The 19,748-nt window shown below is 45.5% G+C and overlaps 1 protein-coding gene across 1 annotated transcript in view; it reads right to left on the bottom strand.

The window, feature by feature from the left end:
• Positions 1–19,748, bottom strand: part of itgav (integrin, alpha V) — a 64,317-nt gene that overhangs the window by 40,476 nt on the left and 4,093 nt on the right. Inside the window, exons 3-12 of the mRNA XM_063213043.1 lie at positions 13,676–13,767; positions 12,829–12,943; positions 12,325–12,386; positions 12,016–12,061; positions 9,635–9,757; positions 9,276–9,320; positions 8,520–8,563; positions 8,321–8,377; positions 2,772–2,824; positions 1,526–1,731 (exon numbers count right to left, since the gene is read on the bottom strand). Of these exons, the coding sequence (XP_063069113.1) occupies positions 1,526–1,731; positions 2,772–2,824; positions 8,321–8,377; positions 8,520–8,563; positions 9,276–9,320; positions 9,635–9,757; positions 12,016–12,061; positions 12,325–12,386; positions 12,829–12,943; positions 13,676–13,767 (843 nt within the window). The remainder of the gene's footprint in view (positions 1–1,525; positions 1,732–2,771; positions 2,825–8,320; positions 8,378–8,519; positions 8,564–9,275; positions 9,321–9,634; positions 9,758–12,015; positions 12,062–12,324; positions 12,387–12,828; positions 12,944–13,675; positions 13,768–19,748) is intronic.

Below are 19,748 nucleotides of genomic sequence, written 5' to 3' on the forward strand. Positions count from 1 at the left end.
TTACAAATTAGCAATCTGTTAACACTGTCAAGGCACAGCCCTTTGATATTTTTATATAAAAATAGGCAACAGCATCTTTTGGGGGAAATCCTGGCACCAAGAATGGAACGGATTGAATCGATTCGGAATGAATCGAATCGAATCGAGTTGAATCGTGATTAATCGATTCAAAGCCCTAAGAATCGAAATCGAATCGATACAGGAACATGGCTGCAATACCCAGCCCTATACTTGGATATGCACCAATTCATTTAATGGCTCTTTTTAAGACAAGACAGTTAAGTTCGTGCATGAGAGAGATGGGGAGGAGTTGGGGAAATGACCCAGGCGGGACTCGACCCTAGGTGCCAAAGTATACAGCAACGAATCGTCTATTAGTAAGATACTTCAGGCTTGTACTTTTCCGGGATCCATGTAATGTCAGGTGAGCGCCCCTTAAAGGCCAACTTCCGATAAAACACAGTTTTACTCACTCCTTTTGAAAATCGGACGATCACCCCAAGTTAAACTCACTTGCAAGGCTCTCATAGCGGTGCGTCACCTCGCCTGGCTGTGTTTTCCCGGTGTTTCCCAATTGACATAAATAATGCAGAGAAACGAGCGAATCACGAAAGCCTTTCTGTGTTGCGTCACGTCGAAAGAAGGCGTTGTCCACAAAGGTTTATGTCGACCCATTTTTCTAAAAACATGTCGAGTAATTTTTTTCTGCTTGTTTTCAAAACAATGAATGTAGCCTGCACGCCTCCGTTGGCGCCCCTATAGTGCAGTACCACCCGGGGAAGTGGCGACTCTGCTTCCCATTACAATCTCTCTGGACTGAGCCAATCAGAGACGCATTTCCAGGAGAGCAGGAGGAATGAGCCAATCAGAGACGCATTTCCACGAGAAACACGGAACACCCTCTCGTTTCTCCACAAGCCACCTTGCTAGCTTGCAAAAACGTCTTTAAACAAAGCAACCAGAATGTTTTTTAAAACAGGACCAGCGCGTAACACATTCAATAGCAATGGGGAACACAGCAATATTAATGAAATGACTTTGAGAGGCCATCTTTAAGGAGACTTTTGGTTAGGACACCTTTGGAGTCTTGAGGTTGACAATAAATGGAGTTCCCTTAGCGCTGTAGATAGCGGTAGCACACATCTTGTGCAAGCCGCCATCAAACACCACAAAAATAGAAGAAGAAGGGAGGGGACAACGGCCCCTTAGAAGACCGAATTTCAGCACACTCCTTTGCATTGGGTGGGCGGAGTTTGGGATATCTTCCTCTACTAAGAAAATCTTTGTATACAGTACACGAATGGCTCCACAGCACCTATTCAGTATCATTGTAATGACTGGGGATAATACGGAACGTACCGCTGTAGCCGTCCAGTTGGAATATAACCCAGGCTCGAATTGAACAGGCTCCACAGCACCTATTCAGTATCATTGTAATGACTGGGGATAATACGGAACGTACCGCTGTAGCCGTCCAGTTGGAAAACGATATCATTTTAATGACTAAAGATAATAGCGAACGTACCGTTGTAGCCGTCCAGGTCCAGGTCTCCCAGGCTGGCGATGGAGCTCCCGAAGCGGGCGTAGATCTCGGAGCCCGTGAGCTTCTGGGGGCCCAGGAAGCTGAAGGCCCCCTTGCCCACGTACACATACACCTGGCCCACCTCACGCAGCTTACCGTCGGAGCCACGGTCCATGAAGAGGGGAGCCCCCACAAACAGATCCACCAGCCTGGGAAGAGGAGGATGGAGGAAGAGGAGGAAGAGGAGGAGGGAGGAAGAGGAGGAGGATGGAGGAGGAGGAGGGGGAGGAGGAAGAGGAGGATGAGGAGAAGTAGGAGGAGGAAGAAGAGGAGGAGATGAGGGGGAGGAGGAGGAGGAAGAAGAGGAGGAGATGAGGGGGAGGAGGAGGAGGAAGAGGATGAGGGGAAGGAGGAGGATGAGGAGGAGCAAGAGGAGGATGGGGATGAAGAGGAGGCAAAGGAGGGGGAGAAGGAGGAGGAGGGGGATGAAGAGGAGGCAAATGAGGGGGAGAAGGAGGAGAATGGAGGATGAAGGAGGAGGATGTAGAGGATGAGGGGGAGGAGGAGAAGGATTAAGAGGATGAAAAATGAAGAGAAGGAGTAGGAGAAAAAGGAGGAGGAGGGGGATGAAGAGGAGGAGGGGGAGGAGGAGGCGAAGAGGGAGGAGGAGGAGGAGGAGGAGAATGAAAGAGAAGGATGAAGATGAGGAGGAGGAGCAGGAGAAAGGAGGAGGATGAAGAGGAAATGAAAAGAAATGGCAGAAGGGAAGGGGATGATGAGATGCGGTATGAAAGAGAAGAGAAGCCAAAACAGATGACAGATGAGAACAAAAAGAAAACAATGAGGAATTGGGAAGGAGTGACGAGAGAGAGAGAGAGCGAGAGAGAGAGAGAGAGAGAGAGAGAGAGAGAGAAAGAGAAGAAAGAGAAGAAAGAGAAGAAAGAGAAAAGGAAAGTAAAAGACTGCTAAACGCTGCTCAGCTAGTATTGTTCTTGGTGAATTCCATCCTTTTAGTCTGCATCATTCCACTCCCACACAGCACTGAAGTTACAGCTCTCAACACTTCAGTAAATCTGTGTGTGTGTGTGTGTGTGTGTGTGTGTGTGTGTGTGTGTGTGTGTGTGTGTGTGTGTGTGTGTGTGTGTGTGTGTGTGTGTGTGTGTGTGTGTGTGTGTGTGTGTGTGGTACGTATATGGCAGTGAGTGTGTGTGGTTGTGTGCACGAGAATGTGTGTGTTCATGTGGCTTACCCGTCATTGTTAATGTCAGTGGCCGCTACCGAATGCCCGAAATAGGCTGCCATCTGTGATAATAAAAACAGACAGAGAGAGAGAGAGAGAGAGAGAGAGAGAGAGAGAGAGAGAGAGAGAGAGAGAGAGAGACAGAAAAAAAGAGAGAAAGAGGAAAAGAGGAAACCATCAGGGCCATGAGAGACCAGCAAAATGAGACGCAGCGAAACCGACATAGAGGAGAGCAACATATTAAAAAAACAAACCCAAACACAAGCAGCGTTCCAGCCAGCAACATTAGCCAGCAGCAACACTGGGCTTCTTTGTCATTACGGGCCCAGTGGTGGGTTTTGTGTGTGTGTGTGTGTGTGTGATCATCGAATTCAAAGGAAGGGCGCTCTGTGTGTGTGTGCGTGTGTGTGTGTGTGTTGGGGGCGATCAATTCGCAATATGCACCTGAATATGCAAACTACAAGCAAGAGAGTGAGGGCGGTAGAGATGAAAGTTGAGAGAGAAGGGGAGAGAAAGAGAAAAGTGAGAAAGAGAGGGAGAGAGAGAGGGAGGGAGAGTGAGTGAGTGAGTGAGTGAGTGAGTGAGTGAGTGAGTGAGTGAGTGAGTGAGTGAGTGAGTGAGTGAGTGAGTGAGTGAGTGAGTGAGTGAGTGAGTGAGTGAGTGAGTGAGTGAGTGAGTGAGTGAGTGAGTGAGTGAGTGAGTGAGTGAGTGAGAGTCCCCCCCTGACATGGATACACGCCGTCTGGTCAATGCCTTGCCATTCACCGAGCACAACAGGGCTGGAGCCCAGCTACGTCTCTTCCTGTGGTGGGCTGGACAGAACAGGACTGGCTGCCTCTGTCTGTAGGACAGATTTATAATGTTGACTTTTAACTGTGTTTTCTTCAACAAAGACGCTTTTGCACACCTCTGTAGTTGGGCAGGTGCGTAGGATGTTATCCCAGCGGGGTTGTCAGTCAAGTGCAAAGAAATCCCGCACACTGTCCATTAACAAACTTTTTCATCCGACCTTCTTCAGGATGACCGAAACGTTGTATTAAAGTTTGTTGGTGGAATGGACAGTGTGCGGGATTTCTTTGCACTTAACTGCGTTTTCTTCCCTTGCCTGTATGAATATACCAGTGTGCATGTGTGTAAAAATGATATACACGTAGATGTGTGTATACGGTATGCATGTGGATGTCTGAGGATGTTTATGTGTTTATGTGTGTCTACATGTTTTGTATATGAGATGTGAGCCGCAAAGACATAACCAGAGATTCTTTAAGTATAGAGATATGCCAACATAATAGGTTTCTATGGGCACCTAACTTGACCAGGTTCCGGTCTGCCTAAAGGGCGTGTCATAATGCTCCTACAATGAATAGAACAGTCCTTAGGTCTGCCTAGGTCTGCCTAAGGGGGGCCATAATAGAACCAGGAAACAATGGGCCAGTGGAACCTCTCTCTCTCTACTCTCTCTGACTTAACTAAGGCTGAACCTGATGGAACTGACCTGTCTGATGTAAAAACAAATGTCCTTTTGGGACAATAAAGAATCTAATCTAAAACACGTGTGTGCAACAAATGCCAGCGGATGCAATGGATGCATGTAAGGACATGTGTGCTTTTAAGGGTGAGGAGTTGAGACGCATGCATGTGCGAATGAGTGTGTGTGTGTGTGTGTGTGTGTGTGTGTGTGTGTGTGTGTGTGTGTGTGTGTGTGTGTGTGTGTGTGTGTGTGTGTGTGTGTGTGTGTGTGTGTGTGTGTGTGTACTGTATGTCTGTGCACTCATGCATGCATGAGTAAGAGCACAAGCCTGTCAGGAGAGAAATTATAAATGAAAGTGGGTGGCGATACAGAGAGGGGTGGAGAAACACACACTGCAGAAAACAGACTCCTCTCCTCTCATCCTCCTTTCCCTCTCCTCCTCCTCTCCTCTCCTCTCCGCTCTTCTCTTCTCTCCCCTCCTCTCGTCCTTTTCTCTTCTCCCCTCCTCTCCTCTTCTCTGCTCTCCTCCCCTTCCTTCCCCTCTCCTCCTCCTCTCCTCTCCTCCCTTCCCCTCTCCTCCTCCTCCTCCTCTCCCTTCTCCGCCTCTCCTCTCCTCTCTTCTCTTCCCTCTCCCCCTCTCCTCTCCTCTCTTCCCTCTCCTCCTCCTCATCCTCCTCTCCTCTCCTCCCTTCCCCTCTCCTCCCCCTCCTCCTTTCCTCTCCTCCTTTCTCCCCCTCTCCTCTCTCGTGTGAGGGGATAAACACTGCAGGCATGAAGCCACAACCTCTCCATATCAGCCCAATCTAATGCGGTGACATTTCTGTGCAGAGCTTGAGAACAACTTGGCCTGGTGCCTCGGGCTGCCTTTTTTCCTCTGTGTGAAATTGGTATAATAGCGACCGCCATGCATGCTACACAAACCCATTACGGGGTCACATAAGCAAGGAAATCTCATTTATTTATCGGGGGGAAACTATTTCTGGCATCGGGGGAGAGAGAGAGAGAGAGAGAGAGAGAGAGAGAGAGAGAGAGAGAGAGAGAGAGAGAGAGAGAGAGAGAGAGAGAGAGAGAGACAGAGACAGAGACATAGACAGAGACAGAGACAGAGACAGGGAGACTGAAGAAGAAGATGCAGAGAAGAAAAAAATTGAGAGAGAAAGTCAGAGAGAAACAGATGGACACAGAGACAAAGCTAGAGAGAGAGAAGAGAGAGGAGAGAGAGAGAGAGAGAGAGAGAGAGAGAGAGAGAGAGAGAGAGAGACAGACAGACAGACAGACAGACAGACAGACAGAACAAAGAATAGCGAGAGCAGGTCTAGCTGTGTGCTCTGCTAGGATCTCTAGGCCAATCATGAGAGGTCTGTGGTCTGGGCAGCCAATGAGATGAGAGGTCTGTGGTCTGGACAGCCAATGAGATGGGAGGTCTGTGCAGCCAATGAGATGAGAGGTCTGTGGTCTGGGCAGCCTGCCTCCATCCTCTGCTGAGTGAGCACTCCTACGCTTCCTCATCCAACACTCTAGCTGCCTCTCCTCTCTTCCCTCTTCCTCTCTCTAGCTGCCTCTCCTCTCTTCCCTCTTCCTCTCTCTAGCTGCCTCTCCTCTCTTCCCTCTTCCTCTCTCTAGCAGCCTCTCCTCTCTTCCCTCTTCCTCTCTCTAGCAGCCTCTCCTCTCTTCCCTCTTCCTCTCGCTATCCTCTTCTCTTTCTCTCCATCTCCCTATTCATCTCTCACACAAATCTCTCTCTCTCTCTCTCTCTCTCTCTCTCTCTCTCTCTCTCTCTCTCTCTCTCTCTCTCTCTCTCTCTCTCTCTCTCTCTCTTACTCCTTCCAAACCACTGAACGCTGTGCACAATGCTTTCCAGATGTGGGAGTGGATTTAGGACATGAACTCCTGGCTTGTAAACAAATACCAAACAAAAGTAGGGCGCGACCACAGGGGACACCAGAGATATGCACACATCACATCGTCATGGAGATGGAGACCCTCCTCAGTCACACCGTCACATGGTGTCACTGTCACCATGGCGCCCAACTGCACCGACCACACCCACCTAATGTGACACAGGTGGTGGGAGGGGGCATCAAAACAAGCCATCACAGCCCTGTTAGGGAATGGGGATGCGTGTGTGTGCGTGTGTGCATGTGTGCATGTGTGCGTGTGTGCGTGTGTGTGTGTGTGTGTGTGTGTGTGTGTTGTATCGGTGTGTGTGTGTTGTGCGCGTGTGTGTGTGTGTGTGTGTGTTGTATCGGTGTGTGTGTGTTGTGCGTGTGTGTGTGTGTGTTGTATCGGGCTGTGTGTGTTGTGCGTGTCTGTGTGTGTGTGTGTTGTATCGGGCTGTGTGTGTTGTGCGCGTGTGTGTGTGTGTGTGTGTGTGTGTGTGTGTGTGTGTGTGTGTGTGTGTGTGTGTGTGTGTTGTCATGTCCTCATGAATCGGGCTGTGTGTGTGCGTGTGTGCGTGTGTGCGTGTCGTTTTGGTATGACATCAGGGGTATGCAGTCTGACGGCTAATCTCTCGTCTTCCACGCGGGGACATGCACCTGGTCATCACACCCGCACAAGGAGAAGGGTGTGTGTGTGTGTGTGTGTGTGTGTGTGCGTGTGCGTGTGCGTGTGCGTGTGCGTGTGCGTGTGCGTGTGCGTGTGCGTGTGCGTCAGAGCATGGCAACCCGACCGAAGCCCGACGGGCCGGGTCGGAACCCGACGGGCCGGGCCGGACTCGGACAAAAAAAATAGAATATCTCTCGGACTCGGGTCGGACTCGGGCTTGAAGCAAACAGACATTGTGAAAAGTGTAAGCAACCAGAGGAAACGTTCATGCAAACGGCAGTTTTGTGATTAAAAAATAAGTAATTGAATATGCATAAATGAAAATGTTGGTAGGCTACTCGTGCGAGGATTATTATTGGCTGTATGCACGCGCCGGTTACCAGCGGCAACATGGACGCTCACTCCCAGTCAGCCGAGCAGGAATGCCGAGTCAACTTGCTTTCTTAATAAGCGCCAAATCAACAGTTGTCAGTGAACGCGTGGTCTTTTGTTGTAGGCCTAGTGTAGGCCATGTTTTAGCATGCCTTCGATGCTGTCTTAAATGTTGAACATAAAATGACGAAGTTTGTCACTGCATTGCTCGCCAAGGATTACATTTCCAGCATGGAGTAGCAAGGAGCATAATATGGATTAAAGAAGACGCACACGCTACGTGGAGTTGCCTAAGGTAGGGGTGGAGACCTGTTACTATTTTGTCCGCTGTGACATTTCATGTCCTTCACGTAGGTTCTTAATTCTTGTCACTTTTACTGTACAGTTGTAACTATGCGCGTGCAACCTCTCCTGATTTAATATTGACCGCATGGACATTAGGGGAAATGACATTCTCTTGGAGGGCCGAACAGGCTACTGTTCTTCGGGGTGAACTTATAGCCCATCCTTCTTAACGACAAGGAGCGGCATCTTCACAGGGCTCGAGGGGATTTATTTGCAATAACAGTAACGTTACTAATGTTCCATAGCCGCGCTGACTGCAGTGCATCCAAAACGTATTCGTTTCGTTAGTTTTCGCCTTTCTTATCCTCTCACGCCCCTCCCATGCATTTGATCACCGCACCCAACATCTCTGGTCTAACCGAAAGAAACATAAGGTGCGCTGTCACATGTGTGTGTGTGTGTGTGTGTGTGTGTGTGTGTGTGTTTATACTTACTATGCGTGCGTAACTAAATTAGGCTACTGCAAATTGCCTCATCCTAACGTCTTTGCCTATCCTGGCTGTTTATCACGTGGTATTTTGAGTATGGAGGAGCCCACATAGAAAATCTTGCTTGCGCACAAGTTCTGTTGTTATTACAGTGGTCTCGGGCTTCGGACGGGTTCGGACACAAACATTTTAATTAGTCTCGGGCTCGGGTCGGGGTCGATCACTTTTCTGTCGGCTGAGGGCCGGGCTCGGACAGAAAAAAACGGCCCGAGCCACACTCTAGTGTGCGTGCGTGCGTTTGATGGGTGTTTGCTTTGTGTGTGTGGGTGCTGCTGTGCCTTAGAAGGGAGAAGGGTGTGTTTGTGTGCACAGCATAGCAGATGCTCAAAGCTCACCTGAACACCAGTGAAGTTAAGCATGGACACCATGTTCTGGCCATCGAAAATGTTCACCTGCCAACGCACATCAACAAAGACTAAATAAACCACGCAGACAGACATCATGTATTTGATAGAGGTCATCATGTATTTGATAGGAGGTCTGATTGCAATACAGTTTCTCCAGTTCAGGGTCAGAGATTTTTAGAATACTTACATAACCCAGTGCCTTCTCGCCTCTTGGAACTCCGGTAATGTAATCTTCAGGAAGATACGGGAAAAAAACAAGTCAGTTTCAACTCAAGTCAGGCCAAAGAACGCTTCTATTGAGCAACCCTGTTCCGTGTTCAGCCAGGGGGATTATGTGTGAGGGCACGATCCGAGGCAGACACCTGTGTTTAAAACTAAGACCTCTACGCAGCTGAGCCCACAGATCACTGCCCTCACAGTACAGCCAGCCAGTGAGTGATGAAGAGCTTAAACGGGGCCTTGAAATATCAAAACACCATGAGGCATCAAGGACTGTGTTCTTTCCCCCCATTTTTATGCAGCCACGCAAACAACTCTTTATCTAGCGTAGTGTGTTTTGCTCTGATGGTCCAAGAAAAACTAGCAAGGCTCTGAATTGTTTGTTATATTGAATACGGCTAGGGAAGAGAAAGCCGAAGGGCTCTTTTTCAAAACGCTATAAAAACCATTTAGATACAATTCATACATATTTTTTTAATTATAATTTGGATATAATAAAAAATGTAATTTAGAAAATTATAGATAATTCCACAACCAATTTCAACATTAAAACACTGATTTCAACTGTATCACCACAGAAATACAATAAAAAATACATTTTTGAAAATTCTTGAAAACGGATATATAGCGTCTTGGAAAGGAGCACTTCAAATGCAGTATATTGTGAAATCAGTGTCAAGAGGGGAGTGATAGGATATTTGTGTGAGTTGTTGCTGGCCCCTACCGTCAGTCCCATCGTTATTGAGGTCACCCACAGCCACAGAGTACCCTGTACAAGAGAAAGAAAAACCAGGAAACGAGATAAGAGGGATACAGTATTTGCTTTTGTCCTTTAGCTGCCAAGAATCACTACACCAAAACACAGACTGCTTGATCTCAGAAGAAAGTCAATGAAGAGTCCATTCAGACAAGAACGTAGCATCACAGAACACCAAACCATCATTTTAATAACCTGTTCTGGAGTTACTGTGATGCTGCTAAACAAACAACACAATTACTACTGCGAGACATGCAATCAAGGGTGCACTGCGTGTGTCAAGTAACACGTTAGAAACCGCACATCAGACGCATCAGGGAACGTACCCAAGTAGCTGTCATCGTACATGGCTCCAGCTGACTTGGTGGTTAGCTGGCCGGAGTACGAGGTGTAAAACTTGTTGTTGAACTTGCCGATGATCTCAGAGATGTCGTCTGAAATGAGCTGACCTGCACGCAGCAAAGAAAGAAACACGGAACGTGTTATTATAACCAAATATGGTGAATAGTCTGAGAGAGGGGTTAAGGAGGGTGGTGTTTGAATGTTACATCATGTTGTATTCATTTCATAGGCCTAACAGACGTTTTATGCTCCTACGAAAATGTGAACTGTGCATGTTTTAAGCACATTAAAAAATCTATATGCACATGAGGAGTTCAATGAAAAGCTACATTTAGCATGTAACAAAACAGAAAAGTAAAGCACAGAATCAAAGGCAAGTGTGCTTACTGAAGTTACGATTCATGAAAACACACAAGAAGGAATCATAAGGAAGTCATATTATATCATGTTCCCAGTGTGCGGGGCAGGCAAGTAAAAACAAGTTCCTCCTTTGACAAACGAGTGCATGAACCTTAATCTCTATCCCTCAGGAACAAGAAGTACATCAATTCGAAAAGCTACGTCTGCAACGAGGAACTGTACTCGAAAACATGTCTATTGTGTCTCCACAGAAACACCAAATTTGCTAAAACACAATGCAAAACACCAGACACACGCACACACACTCACTCACTCACAACCACGAGTTAAGCTACAAAACTGTCTGGAACACATTATACCAGACTGAAGCATTAGACAGTTTAGACGTCAGCACTGCAATTGAGAAACACAGAGCCGCACTGTGTGTCCCCTGTACTGAAGGGGGGTCGTGGAGAAAAGACACTTGTATTCACTTCTATGGTTAATAGATGCATTTGCCTAAGGCAATTAATATTACTAGATTTTCCATTAATAGTTCGTCCGCTAATATTGCTAGAAATCCACTGCTAGGCTACGACTACTATGGTGGGTAGGGGGGGTCGCGAAGTCCAAAAGGGGGGAAAAAGTTTGGGAACTACTGCAGTACGTCAAGGCTGCCACTGCCAGCACACTCAACAGCAGCAAGCAAGGCAGGAACAGGAGCAGGATGTACCAGGCCAGGGCCAGGGGCAGGGCAATATTAGCCACACTTCACGCCTCCGCTCTGCTCTGCCCTCAAACACACGGCACAGCACAGCCAAACATTCTTTAAGCCAGCAGCATACTTCTGTTGATTTAAGGGAACCAGGCCTTTGCTCTCTCCGAGTCTCTCTCTTTCTATCTCTCAATCTCTCTCTCTCTCTGAGTGTCTTTCTCACTTATTCTCTCTCTCTCTCTCTCTATCTCACTTATTCTCTCGCTCTCACTTATTCTCTCTCTCTGTATCTCTCTCTCTGTATCTCTCTCTCTAGTCCCTTTCCTCTCTCTCACTCTTTCCCTCACTCACTCCCTCATTAACTTCACACCCACTGGAAAATGTTTACGCAGCATGTGAACTAACACACACATTATTAGAGCAATGGTGAGGTGTGTTGTCAGCCAGCTCTTCGCAAGTCAAGACCACATTGCCATGCTCCACTTCACCGCCTAGTTCCCACTGACTGTCGTTCTAAACCCATTTTAGCCTGATGACTCGTATATTCAGGATCTTGAGATTTTAGCTTTTTAAATAAACACATGAGTGTTACAGCTGAATGAACACTTTATACGGCAAGGTGGGTGTCTTATGGTTTAAATGCAACTTATTTCATGTTTTTATGTGCATCAGAGGCTAAGATATTTAGGTTTTTATAGGCTGAAAGCAACTTTCCCAACAAGGACTTGGGCATTAAGCAGGTGTTTTTTTTAAATGTGCTGTAGGCATCAATGGATTAAAGTAGTGAAGACTGTCTCAGTCCAGGAGAGAGGGCTCCAGAAAACGTCATCTACTCTTTCCGTGAGTTGTTTCTGTAATGTACTTTCAGAGAGCAGAGTGACTAAATGGAGAGAAGAAAATAAAGCGAATGGCGTGCGTGACAGCCTGTGAATCTGTGGTTTATTTACGCACACACACACATACACATACACATAAGTCTGCCATCTGTAGACTTTTTTTAAAGCACATTTTGGACTGAGTTTCCAAAAAATAAAGACAGTCCTTCAGTCTCCTTTTGCATTTTTCTTCCCCGCTGAAAATCACCAATGAGTGACTAAACACCAACAATCCACACTTATATTGTACATGAGAAAATCCAGTGAACCTTTGAAACATCCGTCTGTGGAAGTGGCAGGAAAAGCTGTTCAAATTCCAATTTCTCAGAAATCCTTCAGTTCTGTCAAAGCCTACACATTTGTTTAACTTTCCCATTTTAGTAAATTCAGTTACAGTATATTAAACTCGTTTAAGTAATGCAATCGCATTAGTTACCTTGCCAGTAAAAGCTTCCAGGTCCTCCAACAACCACCCTGTTATTCTGTGTGAAGAGAAAAAGAGAAAAATATTCAGTTATAATGTTACAGGCAAACCTGACAGTTACACTTGTTCAGACATACAACCCTAGCTCATCATGTTTGTTTTTAATGTATGCCACAGAAAGAAACGTGTTTTCTTTCTTTCTTTCTTTTTAAAGGACTTGTTTGTCATGTGTTGAAGTGTTAAGAACCTCTTTAACAAAATAGTGGCCTTGTGAAATTAGGTTAACAACACCTTTAATATTTGTGTCTGACCCATTTGTACCTTCACAAAGTCTGCGCTGAACCCTGCTTGACAAAAGCCTTGGCCCTCTGGAGAGTTGAAACCTGAGGAGAAATTCAAAAAGAAAACAAAAAGAGAAAAATGTCAAACATTCTGATGGTAAAGTGTGAACGTCATTTTCTAAATTTATCTACCATGTTTCCTGTTGTTTTTCCAGAAAATGAGACTTGTGTGATAAAAACATCCTGTTACACTTGCGTCCATTTTAGAGCATGTCAGAGAGTGATGATTTTGCTTAGAATGAGAGAAGTGAGAAAAAGAATAAAGACGGAGCCCTTTCTTGTGATGCGTTTATTCTTAGACTGCGTCTAGATACCTTCAGGGGGCAGACAGCAGACAGACTATTGTAGGAGAATTATACATAGTCATCTGACTGAGTCAAACTCTTCCCGTTGCCCCTGAATGTCTAATCTGGAACTTCAACTTTTTTTTTTTTTACCTTGAACTTGATTTTACTTTATTTATTTTTTTTGCAGATTATCTCACTTGAACGACAAGGGGAGTATTCAACGACGTTGGATCCTTTCTTCAGAAAGCAGGTTCCTACAGGCTCTCTCTCTGAAAGGCCGTATGTGCTCCACTGGTAAAGAGGTGCACATGCCTGAAAAACACACAACAATATTACTGGTAACAAAAACAATAATATTGAAGACAGCATACTTCAAACAGTCATGAATTGCCATGTCCCCTCCCCATGCCGGGGACAATTCGCCTGGGAGATTAAATATTGTTAGATGTAGTTAGACGGAGAGTTAAATAGCGAGAAATAAAGCACTCTTGTTTGAGGATGACAACCACCACTTGCTTCAAGGCTGGTGTTTGTAAACAACCACCAATAGCTCACAGGCCAGTGTCTGTTAGTGGTCAGTCATGCATAAAGCAGCAACTATCAAGGTGAGATCTTAAAACAATAAAAATAATTTCAACATAAAAAGTCAATGCTGCCGCTCACATATCAACAATAATGTGATGAGCAGGCCAACCCGTATCATTAGTACCACTTAGTGAGTGTTTCTAAGATTAACAAAAGCCTCCCCATACAGAAAACATGTAACGTGGCTCTAACGGCTGGGCACAGGGCTGCTATGCTGGTGGCCCAAGTTTGATTCCGGCCCGGGTCCTTTGCCAGTCCCACCCCATCTCTCTCTCCCCACTCATTTCCTGTCACTCTCTCACTGTCCTGTCATGATATAAGTCAGAAAAGACGGAAAAAAACCCACCAAACAAACAAACAAACAAAAATGACTTTTAACTTCACTTCAGAGCGCCTCAATGCGACTCTGCTCTCAAAATTCAACAGAGTTGACAGGCTGCCATGGTAACCCCAGCTCACCAGGATGTGCTCCCCTTCTGACCGCACTGTGGCTCCAAACCACTGGTTGGTCTTGAATTCCATCTGCTGGTTGTTGTCATTCGTCCGATCCTCTGCAAAGAGACAGATAAGAACAAATGAGAAGTCAAGATGAGATGAGTAAACTGAACGACCGTTGAAAGACCGTTTTTTTTATAACAGTGTGAGTGGCAGAAAGAAATGCCATTGTGGTAGCGTAGTAAACAAAGCAATTTCCTGCTGAAAAATCTCAGTGGAATATTCTTTTGCTTCTGATGTGAGTGATGCATGTTGCCCTTGTTTTACCCCCTGCCTGCTTGGCAAGAGACAGCTGAATCTATTCATAGGTCTTTTGTGATCCCTGACTTATACAACACCTTTTGTTCTACAAAAGTAATCGATATCTCTGTGGCATGCGAAGATGGTAAGGGATCAATTTGCAACTTAGCACCGTCATTCCTAACCAAGGGGAAGGAGAGACGTACGCATGGTATGATATGATACATGATGTGTGTTCAGCAAACACAAGATTTGTGTGCAGCCAAGAGCACCTTTTGGAGATTTATAACTTCCTGACATATTATAGTAACATACTTACTTACTATACTTACACACTTACAGTAACAATGTTGTTACGACTATAGTAACACTACTTTCAAGTTAGTATAACATTGTAATAGTATTGTAATACTGTAATAATACTAGTATGTGTAGCAAATTACTGCTATGATACTGGGTATCTGCACATTTTTCAACACCCAATTTAATGCTTTTTAATACCATTTTTAATACCTCCAACAGTAAAATTAATACCACTGCACGGGTGTGCTTGTGTGTGTTACATGGTAGAATATTGCTATTGTTATTACATTGCTATAATGTAATGTAACACATACATTCCAACTGCTCACTGTGTTATTTTATTCTCATTGCCTGCTCCCTAGTCACTTTCTGCACCAGATGTTTGTCATGACTTGTCAAAGAGGTTTCTGTATGATGTGGGAGTTGTCATGAAATCGGCCCCTTCCTTAGATAATTCATTATAATTTCAAATCAAGTAGCCAGCATCTGTGTAACTCCATGTGCTAAAATATTCTTTCAGTTGATCTGGCTGCTGCATAGGTGGGCCCAAACTCTAATACCCTAGTCATTTTTGTGCTTAATTTAACCATAGAGATGACAACAAAAGAGTGAGGTGGCGCGCACACACACTACCCATTAGATTAAAACATCATTAACCAAAAAGTCATCCAAAACTGAAACAATTTCAAAATTGTGTATATTTGAAAAGTTTGATGACATTTCATGAAATACCTTCAATATAAAAATTAAAAATGGACCAACAATTCATCTTTTATAATGGATAAATATTGGAGGGCAGTGCACCTTAGTCTAGGAGAGATAACACCTGTGGTGTCAAAAGGGTTAAAAAGGAACGACTGCTCAGCTCTGGACTGCTCCTCCTGTTTGTTCCCCCCAGCTCCATCATAGAGACAGTAGTAGAACTAGGCGTTACTTTCAGTTTAGCAAGTCGCTCTTCAGAGTGGGAAACAGCAGCAGTGGAACTTGATATGAATTCCACAAACATTTCCCTAACCGCGGACACGCGGCGACTGGAATAGCGATGCAAACACCACGCGGTTACCGATTTGGACATCCTCGCATATCCTCATTGCGACATTTAGCCTCGTAGAAAACACTCCGTTACTCGCCCGATTTATGTTACATGTGAAACGCATTTCCACCGCTTGCAACTTCACAACACTCGTGCTCACTTCGGATTGCATTAGCATCTGACAGCATCAATACGCCACGAAGCTCGAGGACACTTTGAAGTAGCATATTGTATGAATGCATTCATCATGCATTCATGAAATTATATGCGTTAGCAAACACAAACCTAAACGAGAGGGCATGGCTAACATTAGGAGAGGGAGCATTATAGAGCACGAGCAGGCTAGATGACGAGATACAAAGTTTGAAAACAATGCAGTCATTTTAAGACTTACGCTTTCGACGAGTAAACTGGCACCACAGATATAGCTTCCACGCTGCATATTGGTTGATGAAATTTAACAAGTTTCACTTTCAACTGTACTGCGGTCAGTCACACGCACTGTGGTGGATGGGATTTAGCCTACTAAGTCAGCCATCGCCATCATCCAGTAGGGGGATCCGAACGATAGGGTCTGCTACCCCGGCGGGCCTGTCACTATCGAGTGCGTTGTTTACCAGTCTCGAAACCTTGTTGCCGCCTTATAGTTATGAAACAATGTTTTTACGGAAGACTGTTCAAGCATCTATATTTTAATACATTGTGTCTGGGTGAAATTTAATGCCAGGCCTTTTCATATTTAATGCCACACCTCAAAAAATAGCTAAATTTAATGCTTTTCACGGCCTTAAACCACATGTTCTAAATTTAATGATTTTTAATACTTTTTAATGCACCGCGGGGACCCTGTACTCATATTGAAATGCCATGCATGTGGCAACACACAGCGCACCAACAACATCTTGCTTGCCTCGCTAGATTCCTTATCATAACGATGATCTCAACCTCTACATCACCCCGACAGAGGAGCAAAAAAAAAAAAAAAAAACTGACTGAACTTGCTTCTGATGTTTTAATGACAGAGCTCCACCAAGAGAGAAAAAAAAACATGATGACTTATCACTTCAAGAGTTGTCAGGGAGTGTTGAGGAAGTCTGTAGGCTATCGGGCCCCGACTTCAGACGGGAACAAGAACAGAACACTAGACGAGCAGCAGAGGCCCTAACACTTCCTGCGCCCATAAAAGGAGTCTTTATCGCCCTCAGACCGGTCTTGCTTTACCGCTGGAGGCTAACCCCTCAACTCAAGGCCAATAAGGCCTTTTGGTTTCCTTAGTTAGTTACAACTACAACCAGGGAAGCTGACAAGGGGGACGAAGGGGTCACTTGTCTCAGGATAAAGGAGACATGTGGGGCCCAGAACTGGGTCCTCATTACATTGGATATATTGAGTGGAGGGCTAACGTGTCAACTCACAGCCAATGTGGCTGCTTTTTGCTTCAGTTAGTTAGTTAGTTACCAGCCAATTTCCTCTTCCTTCCCTGCTGATTTAAACTGCTCATAGGACAGGTAGATTTTATGCTGGATGCTAACATCAAAGATTCTCTATTCTAATGCATACAGATCGTCTCTGCTAACATGTCAACTCAAAGCCAACATGGCCCTTCGGTTTTCCGTGGTTAGTCATCACCACAACGGAGCCGGTTCCCCCCCTCACTTCCCTCCTTGCTGATGTCAGCGCGTCGTCAGTCAGGTCGCTAGTGGGAGGAGGACCCATCAGACAAAATTGCCAAAGCCAAACCATGGGAACGAAAGGAGCTGACAGATTTCTGATTTCTTTCCGGATTACTCTGTCAGTGTTTCGGAATAATAATGGACTGTAAGCCAAAGTTGCGGGGGGGAGGTGTGCTTGCGGGGGATCCCTGCACTTATGCACTCCAATCAATGTTTGAGATGATGTTCACGCGCTCTCCGACCCCCTGATATTGTATTAGCAGCACACGTCTAAAAGGCTGTCTGGCATTACGCCGTCTGTACTTTTAGGCACACGGGGGCGTTTTGGGGGAGGTGGGGGGGCCTGAAGTTACTGAAGTCCAGCTGCTCCCTGTCTCGTCTACAAGGGGGGGATTTCCCTCGATCTGTGTGTGTGTGTGTGTGTGTGTGTGTGTGTGTGTGTGTGTGTGTGTGTGTGTGTGTGTGTGTGTGTGTGTGTGTGTGTGTGTGTGTGTGTGTGTGTGTGTGTGTGTGTGTGTGTGTGTGTGTGTGTGTGTACACATTTCTGAGTTTGTCACTGTATGAGTCGCTGTGTGGGTCCTTGCTGCCTGTGGGTCTGTGTGTGCGTCTGTGTGTCCTTGCTTTCAAACAACCGACTACCCAAACCCACCCTCAGTAACTGTGCTGTGCAGCATTTAGTACAAAAACAGGAACCTGCCAATACCTGGCTGTGAAGGGCACTCAGCACTGTGTGTTATCACTACCTACCCCTATGCTGGCATGCTCAACCTAAACACTGGAAGCCCAGTGAGCCATCCACCATCAGCCATCAGCCATCCCCTGAGCCTGTAAAAAAGCTATGTCTTGTAAAGAAGGCCCTCCTGCCGTCCGTGCAATAAAACGTCAGCACTACTACAGCATAAGTGTTGCCATCTCCATACTTGACTTCTCGACAGGCTTGGACACCGTCCAATATTTCATCCCCTCATATTTCCCTGACGTGAAGACACTGGTATGCTGATATTTCAGTGTTGTTTGAAAATGTATGTTTTATGTCAGCAACTATGGGCCAATTATAGCGCTCATACATCAGAGACGTGACAGCGATGAAGCGAGTCCTGCACAGTCTCATACAGTGCAAGTTAGAGCCTTACTGTACATCCCTTGTTCAAAGCTTTAACCTATTAAGACAAAGGGTTATACATTTGCTGTTACCAGAATGGCAATGACCATGTCGTAGTAGAGCATTACTAAAGGACCTGTCTTGTGTCATAGTATTGTCGTACTAAGGTTGTTACCTTTTCAATGACTATTACAGCGTGCCACTTGAGGTATGGCGTGCATTAACCCCTTAAGACACGGCATTATAAATTAGCTGTTACCAGAATGGCAATGACCAAGTCGTAATGTATTACCAAAGGCCCCGTGCACTGTCATAGTAGTGTATTACTATAGTACTTAACTTTCAATGCCTACTACAATGTGCAACAGGAGGTACGGCGTGCATTAAGGAGTTAAGGGGTTAACACAATGTCATCATGTGCTTGTATGAATCAGAGCATTATATCTACCCTTCAGCCATTAGGAACTGCCTAACTGTATTCTAAAGTCTACATAGCCAATGTTTCCTAATACCTTAGTGTATTTACAACGGTATTTAATTCCTACGAGGCCTACTTATCACAGACTGACAACCAACTACACAGTTCAACTTCCATCCTCTTTCTCAACGTAAACAAACAGAATACTGGATGGTTGAGAATGAGTCCCAGCTTGTCTGAGTCATCTGCAGATACCCAAGACCTAGAGAACAGCAGTGAGGCCGCCACCATGTCCTCATGGCTGAGAGAGAAAACTAAACAACAACTTCCAACTAAAGCGGTCAACTGCAGCCTTTCTAAAACGTACACAAATCAGAACACACAGGAGCTTTGACAATGAGCCTCTAACAGATAAAGCAGAGAATAACAACAGGGCCGGATTATATCCGTAAGGGCCAGCAGCACAGGGCCCAGGGGCACCAACCATTTTTGACCAGTGAGGGGGCATCACAAGAAACAAACTTAATGTATTGTTTATAAAGGGGGCACCGGTGAGGTATAGTGCCCGGGGGCACCACGTTGGCTTAAACCAGTGGTTCCCAACCTTTTTCTTCAGGGACCCATGTTTTTACCATTGTAAGCTTTGGTGACCCAACTGCAGCGCGCCTGCACGAGAGGGAGTCACATGATACCCTCTGTTTCCTGCAAAAACTCATTTTTGTCATTTTATTCCTCAATTCGTCTTCGGTCAAATATAGAATAAATGTTTAATAGCACTAACATTTTGTTGCTTCTATGCTTTGTCATTTATTCAACATGGGTTATATATGATATTTCAAATTAAACCCCTTAAAATCAAGAGGGCTTCGCGACCCCCCGTGGATCTTTGGCGACCCACAGGTTGGGTCCCGACCCATAGGTTGGGAACCACTGGCTTAAAGGACCAGTTCAGTCAATTTCTGTATGCTGTTGTATTGCTCACGCTACCCTTGACTTGTCAGTACCCGATGATGCCACATTTTTCGGCTCAGCCCTTTCCGAGATATGAGCTATTCTAATGGGGACAGCTTTTAAAAAACGAATAATATAGGCCTACTCCTACCCCTACTAACGTTTCGGGCAGAGCCCTTCTTCAGCGTGTAATGGCAACTGGCGATTGGCTGTCGCCATCACACGCTGAAGAAGGGCTCTACCCGAAACGCTCGTAAGCAAATGAAGAAAGAAAAATCTGAATAGTGCTGTCCATCGCTTGATTCGCTTATCTATGG

Source organism: Engraulis encrasicolus, chromosome 13 (assembly GCF_034702125.1).
Source record: "Engraulis encrasicolus isolate BLACKSEA-1 chromosome 13, IST_EnEncr_1.0, whole genome shotgun sequence".
Taxonomy (NCBI): domain Eukaryota; kingdom Metazoa; phylum Chordata; class Actinopteri; order Clupeiformes; family Engraulidae; genus Engraulis; species Engraulis encrasicolus.